The following is a 13080-nucleotide window of genomic DNA, read 5'->3' as shown; positions in this document are numbered from 1 at the left end:
TTTATGCGGACGATACACTTGAGAGCTTTTAAGATACGTCCATATTTTCCATCCCAGGACAAGATTGAAATGATTCATCCGTGTGTGTGCGCGTGTGTGTGTGTGTGTGTGTGTGTGTGTGTGTGTGTGTGTGTGTGTGTGTGTGTGTGTGTGCGTGTGTGTGTGAGAACTTTAATCAATACTGTCTCGTGGACCGGGACTCACGCGCACACGCACACACAACCACACATGTACACACACATCAGTGTATATGGGATACTATAGATACGGGCAAGAATAAGGTGTGCTACTTAATAAGCTTTTCCAAGTTGTGCTGAGGAGTCCACTGGAATTAACCAAGACCACGGCATTCAAAAAAACAACAAATACCAACACGTTGTCATAACATTTACAGCATTTTTTTTTCCTAGAATTTTTTTCCATCTTTTCCTCAGGATTGGATTTGATTCTTGCATTCTTAGGTACTTCTAGCATTCCTTTGTTCTTTCCTTCTTTTCTGACTTCTTTCCTGCCCACCTTTGCCTTTTTCTTACTTCCTTGCTTCCTTTCTTACCTCAGACGGAAGGTAGATTGTTTCCGAGTCGTGACTGTTCTGACGGTAGACTGTTGTACAGTAAAAGAAGTTCTGACTGTGTTGAAGGTACAGTAGATTGCTGTGCAGTAATGATGTGCCTTGCAAGCAGACAGTTGTCAAGCAGTGGTAGTTGCGACTGTGGTTAAAGGACATTGTTGTTGAGTCAAAGGAAATCAGTGAGTGGTAACGTTGTGATATTGTAAAGATCTTGTAAAGAAGTGAGAACAATATTCTCAAGATATTACAAGGAATTTGTGGCCCGAGGTGCGAAAGACGCATTGCGAGGTCCAGCGATCGCTCCTGATTGTTCCCGTTGTTGTGGTTGTTATTGTTCCTGCGGCGGCGGTGTGCAGGGCAGGCGAGTTGTGCAATGCAGCAGGCGGCGACTTAATTAGTATTTCAAGAGGCTTTTTGTCGCCCACTCTTTGTGTTGCCGGGCGGAATCTCTTCTCTCGCATTCACACCGCAGCTAATAAATCCCAGCCCCTTACACCAAAAAAAACAACAACAGCACACCTTCAATACCGTTTTATCGAGCAACGGGAGTCAGCCAGCAAAACACACACACGTGCGCATATTGAGAGAGAGAGAGAGAGAAGGAGATAAGAAGTAAAGGAAATGGAGAACTGTGTCCTCCTTGACACAAACGCGAAAAGGAGCAACAAGCCACTTTGGCGAGGAGCACATGACAATCAAAGAGGAGCAAAGAGGAATGTGGAGGAACACAAGAGGGGGATGACCGCGTCACAGTCGGCACCATGTTTTATGTAGATTGTTGTCCAGTGGAGGTAGTAATGACTGTAAGTAATGACTGTAAGTAGTTAGATTGTTGTTAAGGGTTTGTGTAATGTCCATTTCTAGTAGAAGTAGTTGTGATTTTGTAGGTAGATTGATTCCCAATAATGGGTGTGGTGACTGTTTTGAAGGTAGATTGTTGTCCAGTAGTGGTAGCAGTGAGAGTGTGGTACATGGGTTGTTGTTCACTTGTGGTAAAAGTGACTGCGTTGCAGCTCGATTGTTGTCCAGCTGTGATAGTCGTGAGTGTATTTAAGGTTGATTGTTGTCCAGTAGTGACAGTGCAGACTGTGTGAAGTAGATTGTTGTCCAGTTGTGGTAGCAGTGACAACGCTGTCGGCGGCCTGTTGTCCAGTAGTGGTCGAAGTAATTGTTGAATGTACTATATATTGTTGTCCGGTAGTGGAAGACGTGATTGTGTTGTAGGTTTATTGTTGTCTTGTAGTGATCGCGTTGTAATTGCGTTGAAGGGGGAATGTTGTACAGTAGTGGTAGTAGTGACTATGTTGTGAATAGATTATTGCCCAGTTGTGGTCATAATGACTTTGTTGAAGGTAGAATGTTGCCCAGTAGTGGTGGAAGTGATTGTGTTGTAGATTTATTGCTGTCCAGTGGTGCTAGTCGTTACTGTGTGGCAGGTAGATTGTTGTGTCGTAGTGGTCGCGGTGCCAAATTGCGTTTTGTTGACTTACCAGTGTTGTAGTGTTTGGTGCAGTATCTGAGGTCTTTTTCCTCCTTGAGGATGAACTGAGGCAGCGTCAGGCCGTCCGCCACCTGCACGGCACCTTTCTCGTCCCACTCAAAGATCAGGTCGTTCATCGTGTAGCCAACTGAACACCCACACAAACACACGCGTACACGTTAGCTGAGCGCCATTTGCACGTATTCATCATATTTTACGACTTGTAGCTGGGTCGATGGGGTCATATGTCCCCTTTTTCTTATTAAGTTTGACAAACGTTGCTCTTGTTGTTATTTAGACGCGACGAGCAAAGGTGGCAGGATGGAAGCGGGACAAAGGATGTGGTCGCTATGGTTACTGAGTGATGTCACGTCTCTGCGACGTTGGCGCCGGGCCGAGGGCGCGTCCGCCGGCCCGCTGCGCCGCTCCTGCTTCCCAGTCGCCTCACGTTTGCGCACACACATCTACGGCACACGCCTTGCTCTGTCCGTGCGTGTGTGTGTGCGCATACCTTATGCGCGTGTACCGATATTTTAAACGTGTGCATCATGTATGTACAGGAATGTGTGTGTGTGTGTGTGTGCATACACTATAAATGCATCTATGCACTGTGTGTGTGCCCATATGCTATAAAAATGTGTGAGTGTGTGTGTATCTGAAGAGTACGTTACAAATGCATCTACGTGTGCACAAAATGTGCGTGTACGTGCATATTAAAAGCACAAGTGTCAGCGTATAACATTTGTGTGTGTACTTTGTATGTGCGTACAGTGTAAAATGCACGCGTGTATACTGTGCGTATGCTTATATTGGAAATGTGCACGTGTGTGTGTGTCTATTATAAACACTCTCTGTGTGCTATTAAAGTGTCTCTTTGCACTGTGTGTGTGCGCGTCTTTGTGCTGTAACTGTGTACCATAAAGTTGTGTGTGTGTGTGTGTGTGTGTGTGTGTGTGTGTGTGTACAATAAACATGTGGGCGTATCTGTATACCGTATTACACTTGCGTGCGTGCATATTCTCTCGAGTGTCTGTATAACGTGTGTGTGTGTGTGTGTTTGTGTGTACTGCATGGATACTATAAACGAGTGTGCTTGTACTACTTGTGCGCGTTTGTATCATCATGTAGATGTACATTATCAATGTGTGCGCGCGCGTGTGTGTTTGTGTGCAAGTGTGTGTGCGTGCGTGCACACTCACAGCTTTCCAGCTGCATAATGCACGTTTGCACATCCATCGGGAAGTTCTTCAGATCCATGGGACAGGCCAGCACCAGTGTTATGTGTAGACACACACACACGCACACGCACGCACGCACGCACGCGCGCGCGCGCACGCACGCACGCACGCACACACACACACACACACACACACACACGTGCGTTGCTCAGAAGATTCTGTTGATCTCGATTAAATATCATGACTGCGTCGCAACAGGAGTTGTTGTTCAATTAATTCAAAACAAACTGCAGTTGCCTCAACTGGTCCCCGTTTGAAATGAAAGAGTTCCTGCGTCTGGCGTAAATGAGGGGCAGCACAGCGCCCTCGTGGTCGGCACGTCTGCCTCCCGCACGAGAGGTTCCAGGTTCCAATGCGGGCTTTGCGTCAGTGCACGAAGAGCGACACGACCGAGCGGGCGATGTGCCGCAGCTCCGCCTGTAATGCGGTTTTTCCGTGGCAGGGGGCAATAAAATCGGGATAATGAAAAGGGAGAATCATAAACTGCCGTTTCTGCTCAAAGCTCAACGGTCGAAGCAGCAGGAGGACATTTTGGATGTCTTGCATCATGTTTTACATCGGCCACGAATGACACCATACTCCTAATGTATAACACTAATAATCAAAAAGGTGCCAATTTTTTTTTTTTTTTGGGCAATACTATGAAAATGAAGTTACGTCTCCCCCCCAAAAGGTTACAATCTTGATAAGAAGAAAGACGTATTTTGTCGGAACAAAAAGTCACAATTGGATGAAAATATATTTTTCACATTTTTACACATTTCACTCCCATTTTCTATATTTTTTTGTCCGATTCAAACCATTCGGTCTCTAGTCTGTTCAGCTTTTTCCCATTCCCCCAAATCTTCACAGTTTGATTGATTGGTACATTTATTTTGTTTTCAAAATAAAAGTCCAAAATGATTATTAAAATTTGCCTCCTGTATTGATGTGACATGAGACAATTGAAAGAATGTCCTTTTAATTAAGGACAAAATTAAAATATAATTTAAATATAATCTTAAATGATTGAAGTATGAGAATGTAAATCGTATTTTTGTTTCACTTTTTTGGTTTGTCGTTTAATGTATCGTATTTAAGGCATAACTGCATCGTGACTTTTCATTTTGGGATTGTTCTTCATGAACGGCCTGACTGCTGGTCGCGAATTCTGCTGCCCATTTTGATGAAATGTAAAACCTCATGCTAGAAACGACTTTTACCCCCCAAAAAATCCATTAACTTGTAAATATTCATTCGTGAAAGAACAAACTCCGAAAGTTGAGTATTTTTTTTTTCTTTCAATTAAGGAGTTTCTTTTCACCCCTATAAAGCCTTCACAAATTCGACTTTCAGACTTGGAACAGTCAGCGGGCGCATTCGGAATGATTCAGTCGTAGGGCCCCTCAAAGTACACCTCTTGGGCCCCTCCTTGTTTTGCGAAGGAGTACGGAAAAGAAACCAAGCGCGGTTTAATCCCACTTCTAAACGGGGCTCGATTGTGCCGCTGTGAAGGGCCCTCGTAGCTTCGTAGCTTCTCCTTCGCCGTCTGCCGGTGGCCGCCATGATGGACGCCGCACGCCGCCGGAATACTAAGAAGCTCCGTAGATTACCAGCGAGGCGAGGCGAGGCAATAAAAGGGAACGGCAGGAAGAGGAGGAGGTGCGACCGAGTCGGCTATAACTCCTGCAGCCTTGAATTGGACGTCAGCGGGACGTGATGAAAAGAAAAGCGGCTCGTCCCGCTCTTGACGCATTGATATAGTTCCGCAGGAACGGCGTCAAGGTCTCTGCCGCGCTGTAAAGTGGAAGTCATCAAGTACGGCCTCAAACTGCATCAAAGTGCCCAAAAAGTCTTTCCTCAAAGCTCATTAACATTCATACGCTTCCTGCCAGCAAGTTCAAAAGATAAAACACACCAGCGAGTCACAAAAACATGACTCATTTTTCCGGAACTAAAATTCAAGCTGACTCATTTGCAACGGGCCATGACGTGAAATCGTCTGAATAGCTCAGCTTTTTTAACCCTTTAATATTTTTAAACTGTTTTGTCTACAAAATTAAATTTGGTTGCTATCAAAAAAAAATCTTTTAAGGTTTTGTCTTTTAAAAGACACTTTAAAGACCAAAATGGCGGCTTCAAGCCAACATGCTGTCTTTTTCAGGCGTGGCTTTCCCAGACCTTTATAGTGAGCCTACTCATGATAGACAAGCCTACCAAATTCTTTCCTGCTGAGTTCTGACTTTGCGGCCTGAATTTTCCCCAAAAATCAGATAATAACTCTAGGAGGAGACCATCTTTGAAGAACCCTCTGGAAGTGTCTAAAATGTCCACGTCAAACCAAAACGGCAGACTTCCCTTGTCTTTTCAGGCATGGCTTCTTCAGACTTTTTTTGTGGACCTGCTCATGATCGACAAGCCTACCCAACTTCATGCAAACTGGTTTTGGGGGCAGAATTTCTTAATTTCTGTGAATGGCCAAAAATATGCACAACATGGCTGCTTCAGATGAAAATTGCAGACTTGCTGTGTCTTTTCACAGGCATGACATCTTGATAGTTTTTTGTGGGTCTACTTGTGATAGACATGGTTACCAAATTTGATGCTGCGACACCAAGTTGGCTTTGGGGCTTTGTTTCACTGGAAGGCGCCCTTGTTTTGGCCCCTTCAAATCAAAATGGCAGACTTCCGATGTCTTTTGGGGCATGGCTTGATGAAACTTTTTTGGGGTCTACTTATGATAGACGGACGGATCTGCCAAAGTTTATATTTGGAGTGAATTTTCAAAAGTAATTCCAGTGGCAAAGATGCTTTGAAATGACCCACGAGACGGAATGTTGAAACGATGGTGGACTTCCTCTGTGTCTTTTCAGGTGCGTCTTTTTGAGATTTTTTTGTGGGTCTACTCATGATTGATAAACCTATCAAATTTCATCTTGAAAAGTTAAACTGGATTCAGGGGCTGATTTTCAGAAAACCTCTACAGAGCGCAATTGCTGCCATTTTGGAGGATGCCGAGGAATACAAACAACAACTAAAGCAAGCCATGTTCCGCTTGGGCCCAAATCAGATGAATAATGTAGCTAATAACACAAACTGTAACATGTAAGTCACCGTATGCTGTAGAGCACATTTCCGTTTTTGGAGATGCGCAGCAGCTTGTTATCAGTGGTGACCTCGTGGAAGTTGGCTCCCTTCTCGTTGGCAAAGAACAAGTCAGGCTTCCAGATCGAGTCCAACATGGACGGGTCCAAGTCCAGAGAATCGTCTGGGTATTCGCTGTACGCCAGGCGCGGGTCGTTCCACTGCTGCCTCAAGAAGATGTTCACTCTGTAGTCCTGTCAACATACAACACACGTGAGTTACTTCTCCTAAAGCTTCACCTCCGCCGCCGCTCCACTCAAATGAAAGAAGAACGGCGCGATTAAGGAAATCGAAAGCTCTGGTAAGTCGCTGATGGCGTAGCGGTACGCTCACCTTCACTTGTGTGCGGGCAGCGTGAGATCGGTTCCCACTCAGTGACGGTGTGGATGTGAATAGTTGTTTGTGTTTATATGTGCCCTGCGAGTGGCTGGCGACCAGTTCAGGGATTGTCTGCCTTCCACCCGAAGTCAGTTAAAGGCTCCAGCACTCGCCGCGACAATCTTCAGGATAAGCGATGTTGAAAATGGATGAAAAAAAAATACTACCGAAATTAATAAATTAGCCTTGATTCATCCAGTTAAGGCAACTGAGAACAGATTGCAAGGCTCCAAATAAGCGGATTTACACTGCAGTTTGTGAGTCAAAATTTGCATTTTGTATCCCACTCACAGGAGATGACATGGAGTAATTAACATAAAATGAGAAAGCCGTGCTAATTGCAAAGCTAACCTAAGACTGACATGTAACTCTGAAACACCAGAATTAAGTGCTTGGGTGATTAGCAAAAATCCTTTTTCAAGAAGCAAAAAAAAAAAAAAAAAAAAGTTCTTTTAAGCCTTAGAACACGGACGGGTATTCAAATCGGGTCCTGATCTTTTGAATCAAGCGTTTTGGAGGAGGGAAACATCTCAAACATGGAGGATACCGGCCCCTGAGGGCCGGATTTGAACAACCCTGCCTTCAATTGTCAATTGTGATGCTTATGCGGCTGCAGACAACGGAGCAACAAAAGGCAAAAAAATCAAAAATAAAAGCAACACACTGTACAATGCGATCAACTTTCACCTTGATGTCATACATGATGTGACATCATAGCGCATGATGAACACAAGGCTCAAAAGAGGTAAAAAAACAAAACAAACAGTTGCAGGCATGTAAAGTAGCCCCCAGTAACTTTTTGCAAGATGTTACTGGAATGAATGGGGTGTCCCCCACCCCTCACTGTTCCAGTTGTTTGGGACAGAAAATAATGAACACTTAATCTTTAATGTGATAATAAGAATTGTTCAAGTGGCGGGCGGCCTTCGTGGAGTTGCATTCAAATCAAGGGGAGATAAGCACGCACGCAAACACACACACACACACACACACGCACTTGTTATCACGGGATCTTCTTAATGGATTTAGCGCCGGGATAAAAGATGATAAATCCGATTAGTTCCGTACTTTGTTGTTTTTCTTTCTAATCTGCTGGCACGGATTAGTGGCCAGTCATTGTTCACTTCTCTCTCTCTCTCTCTCTCGCACACACACGAGCGCGCGCACACACACACATACACAAGAGGTGGTTATGAAATTAAATATGCTATTTCAGAAGTACAGTACATGTATTAATTTACATTCGGCCGCAACGAGACTTTAAACCGATCTGATTGACTGGATTGAGATCGGTCGATATTTTGCATTTAATGCAAAATTGCTGATCGACTGTAATGTCATAATTTAGGCAATCTATCAATGACGTCAATTATAAGAAGAAAACAATCTTGTGCACTTCAAGGTCGTTCTGTGGCTGCCATTGTGTATTCGGTATGTGAGCCCGAAAACTAATCTAGTTTTGGTTTTGTCGCGTGTTGTGTTAGCGGAGAGCCTTTGCACCGGAAGTTCCGCCTTCGAACATCCAATCACAAACTCATAGAGATCGTGTAGGTTCTTTTATTTCTTTTTGGAAAAAAAACATTTTATTTACGTAAAACAATATCCAGTATGTACGCTATTGGTTTAATTTTAACATCCCTTTCAAGAAAAACAGCGTTCATCACTCACCGTCATTTACGTGAACTTCCGCCAATCATAGATGCGACCAGGGCAGGCGTGTAAATGCGTGAAACACGGAAGTAGCTTTTGTGATTAACAAGACGCATTTAACATTTAGTCAACGAGGATACGAGCTCGACTGCGGTCATAAAACAGAACACACGTTTGCTATACATGTGGGAAAAAGATATGATCCGCACATGACATGAATTGGGCATCCCAGCCTGAGCAACACGCCACACGTGCACGCTCGCTGCTCCCTTTTATCGGCGCTAATGGAATTTCCGTGTAATGATGCCGGCTCAATTGACTCCTTGGGGTGGGGGGGTGGGGGGGGGGCGCGGACGGGGGTGCAAATGTGGGCGGCCAGGTGATGCGCGCGGCGGATTCAATGAGGCGCACGGCAGCAGCAGTGGAATTAATTTAGGAATTCCACAAATATCTTGTAGGAGGACAATTTGAAGCTTGTCGCCAGTGTGAAAATTAACACGGAGTGGATTGTTCTGTGTTCTCCCGTTTGGAGCATTTCTTGGCAGAAAGTCGTTTTTATTGATTTATTTTTTGCAGACGCATAAGGTGTAGAAAACCGTTATTAAACCGTTATTTTATTTTATTTTATTTTTTTACGAAATGCACTAAGGAGTGGCACCTAAATTTCTTTGTATGCAATACAATGACAATAAAGGTGATTCTGATTCTCTCTGAAAAGGCTCCTTATTTCAGTCACTCAACTAAAAAGTGAAACACGTTTTACACCAATTCACGTGGTTATATGAACAAATAAGAAACGGTAAATCTGGGGTATTAGTTGTCTAAATCCCGCCCCCCCACACCAAAAAAAAAAAAGTAAATAAATAAAATAAAACCATGAGCTTCTTTACTTGGTGTGTAATGAATCTACATACGAATCTCACTTTTGAATTGAACCAAATTTGAGATGCAACAGCATCCTCGTTATAAACAGATTTATTTATTTATTTTTTTTGGTCTCAACACAAATCCTATACTTTCGACATTTCTGTCTTCATTTGCAGGTGCATCTCAATGATACAACAATAAATGAGAATTAAATTTCAGGGGTTCAATTAAAAAAAAACAAAACATTATTGTTAGGAGTGAACGGAATTGTAAACTGAAAACCACAATCCGTGCAAAATCATGTCCTTTGGCGTAGCAATTATAAGTTTACTGTGATGTAGTTTCACCATTACAACGTTGGGGCAAGGCCCCCCTCCCCCAACCCCCCTGAGGGCAGGAAGAACTACACTTTGGCCCCTGATGAAAATTAAGTTTGACATGGCTAATGTTGAGCTTGTACATGCAGAGAACATGACGGATTTATTTTTGCGTGACATTTCATCAAACAGAGGGAATTATTTACCATGGTCGTCTCAGCGATGGAGCCAAAGCTGTTGATGAAGATGTTACAGGTGACGTTGACAGGAGGACATGAGGAGGAGGAGGAGGAGGAGGAGGAGGAGGAGCACACAAAACACATCAAACCAGGAGAACTTTTCAAAAATCACCAATTTGAGCTCAAAATCATCACGCGTATCAACAATCATTTCAATTTCATAAATACATATTAAAAAATAAAAAATAAAAATTTCGGGGGAAAACAATAGCAGTCTGAATTTTGTCCCACGCAGGTTCAAATCCTGCCAACAACATCGACATCAATAGATGGCTCAAATAAGACGCAGACAGACGAGCGCGGGTGATGAGCTGCTTCTCGACTTAACACGCAGACTTTTCCAAGCGCCCAGGACACAAATAGTCCTCGGGAGTCCACGTCCATTCTTGGAAGCGTGAAGGCAACCAAAACATCGAGGGAGAGCTCATGAGTGCAAAGATGTTTTTGTACAGTTACACAACCGGGTCAGAATGACCCCTTTTCTGCTGTGGCTTCCATTACTTCGTTCTACTTTGTACCGTTTATTCTTTCGACCGTTATACTGAGCTTGGCACTTGCACAAAATGGCTGCTTCAAACCAAATGGCTGACTTTCAGTTCAATTATGGTCAAAGGGCCTGCGACATTTTCGAGTGTCTCTTTATCATAGTCCCCCCGGCCCCCGAACCTCCATTTCGTTTAAATGAGACTCGTATTCGGAGCTCTTTTTTTTTTTCATTCTTTCCAGGGAGCACTACTGAGTGACTTTCGCAGGGTTTTTTCTCCAAACCCCCAAATTCCTACATTTTCAGCCAGGACATTTTTGGGACATGTTGAGGCTTTCAAAAAGCCATCCATTTGATGGAATGATATTGATAAACAGAGATTTTAATATTTCACCCTAAAACATGACATATGCAACGGGTCTTCAATGTAGGCTCAAAAATATCAGCATTGCCATCACTTGATTTGTCCACTGTCAAGTTTTGTTGTCGAAAAATACATGACGTACGATCGTAACACGTCAGACTTTTCTGTTATGTTGGGCTAACGACATTCGACTGAACTCTCAATTTGTAAAAATGGTACTAACAAGAATCACATTTGAGCTGCTATTTAAGGCTAACGATGTAGTGTGACCGTTTTACCTGGAAACCCGTTACAGCAGAAGTGAGCACACCTTCAACCAGTTTGTTGTGGACAAATAACTGACGCAGCACATCAAACTTATTAACCTCTTTCATTTGTCTAACAATGTTCTACTGAAGTTCCACGTGCTAAAAACGGACTGAACGATAATCGCATATCGATTGCCGTATTTTCTGCACTATAAGGCGCACCTCAAAGCATTCAATTTTCTCAAAAGCCGACAGCGTGCCTTATAATCCGATGTGCCTTATATATGGATCAATATTCTCATTTTTAGTATTTTAAATGATCTGTAAAGCGCTTTGTTACAGCTGCAGCGGTTAAAGTTAATGAAGCTGTATTGTATTGTATTCCCTTTTGCGTAGCTCCATCTAATGGATGCACACCGCAATTGCAGCCACTATTCTAGCTTCTATTCTATACGGCTTATAATGTGGTGCGCCCTATATGAGATAACATTTTTAAAATGGGCCATTCTCCAAAGGTGCGCTTTATACTCCAGAGAGCCTTATAGTGCAGAAAATCCGGTCCTATTTAATATTAACATGGTGAAGTTTTTACTGGAAAACCCGTTACATCCCAAGTGGAAACTTCAACTTTGAGTCCACGATGATGCCGCACACACACGCACGCACGCACGCACATACACACACACACACACACACACACACACACACGCGCACACACACGCCAGTCAAAGTGTTTTATTGCCCTTCATGTGACACCGCCGTCAGCCGCCATCTTGCTGAAATATTAACACAGATGAAAAATCCATGTCATGAGACCGGCGAGGACACCGGCGTCCATAAATGTGTTTCAAAGTCAAACTTCCTCCTTCATAAACATCACTCTGCTCTGCATGTGTAAAAATGTGTGTGTGTGTGTGTGTGTGTGTGTGTGTGCGCGTGTGTGTGTGTGTGTGTGTGTGTGTGTGTGTGTGTGTAATCAAAATCAGTCTCCACTGGGAATGTAACGGGTGTACAAAATAATAATTTAATTCTCCTAAATAGTACTTCAAAGGTGATGATTATTGATTCTTTTTTTTTTAGCGTCTGGGTCACCAGTCCAACCTTGTTAGTCTCTGACATATCAAGTAGAAACATCAACTATGAGTCCACTTCAAATGTGATTACAGCGTGTGTGTGTGAATGGCGGTAAATATCGGCGAGTGCATTATCGGCCTGTACAAACAAAGTCTTGCGCCGCCATGTTGACTCCAACCTCTAAACACGCCTTACTTGTTTGTTGGACTTCTATTATTTATGGGATTTATTTGCCTTCAGGGTCACAGGAGGTTTTGGGCAAACACACTCACACACGCACACACGCCGGCGCAGGCAGGCTCACACACTGGGTCGGGCGCTTTAATATCACGCTGCAAGTCGGTGTCTAATTCCACAGGCGGGCCGAAGGAAGGAGTCTGGATTACTTTGATGGCCAATTACTCTCCCTGTCAGCGTGTGCGCATCCCCGCAGGCGCTTTCCCTCTGAGTGCGTGTGTGTGTGAGCAGCACAATGGTGGTCCATTTAAAGGGGGAAGGATGGTGTAAGCGAGCCAAGAGGGCGCGAGTGTGGCCAGTTGTGATTGGACCATGGATGGCGTGACTGAAGGCCGGCGAGCTGGTGCCTTTGTTGTTCCAGTAGGGAACGTAAACCTAAAGAATAACAACAACTCGATGACCAGCACATACCGACAGGGACCTCTTAAAACTAGAATGCCATAAAAAGAAGATAGCACCTATCGGACCCAGACAGAACCTAAAAATCCACAGAACATAAAAGTTTTGCTGAATCCAGATACGACCAGGAGTGCTCCAGAACTAAGACAGGTAGAAAACCTATAGAACCCAGAAAGAACATAGATACTGTACCTATATTACCCATATAGAACCCATTGAATTTCATAGAACAATCAAAAAACACCATCATCCTCATGATCCTGAGCGCAGCGCTTGCGGATCTTTCCGAGGACGCAAACAAACAAACACAGAGACTTTAGGCTGAGCTCGTTAAAGCAAGGAAGAAAAAAAAACCCCTGAATTTGTGACTTAATGAGGATTCTGCAGCTTCATTAATTATTCATGGCACCG

General features: G+C 43.7%; 1 protein-coding gene across 1 annotated transcript in view; it reads right to left on the bottom strand.

Moving 5' to 3' along the window:
* Nucleotides 1-13080, bottom strand: part of glra1 (glycine receptor, alpha 1) — a 45652-nt gene that overhangs the window by 9163 nt on the left and 23409 nt on the right. The window contains exons 4-7 of the mRNA XM_019871405.1: nucleotides 9831-9898; nucleotides 6383-6606; nucleotides 3251-3333; nucleotides 2062-2199 (exon numbers count right to left, since the gene is read on the bottom strand). Of these exons, the coding sequence (XP_019726964.1) occupies nucleotides 2062-2199; nucleotides 3251-3333; nucleotides 6383-6606; nucleotides 9831-9898 (513 nt within the window). The remainder of the gene's footprint in view (nucleotides 1-2061; nucleotides 2200-3250; nucleotides 3334-6382; nucleotides 6607-9830; nucleotides 9899-13080) is intronic.

The sequence above is a fragment of the Hippocampus comes genome, unplaced genomic scaffold (genome assembly GCF_001891065.2).
Source record: "Hippocampus comes isolate QL1 unplaced genomic scaffold, H_comes_QL1_v1.1 scaffold83, whole genome shotgun sequence".
NCBI classification, from domain to species: Eukaryota; Metazoa; Chordata; class Actinopteri; order Syngnathiformes; family Syngnathidae; genus Hippocampus; species Hippocampus comes.
This window is presented reverse-complemented; position numbering and strand designations above follow the sequence as displayed.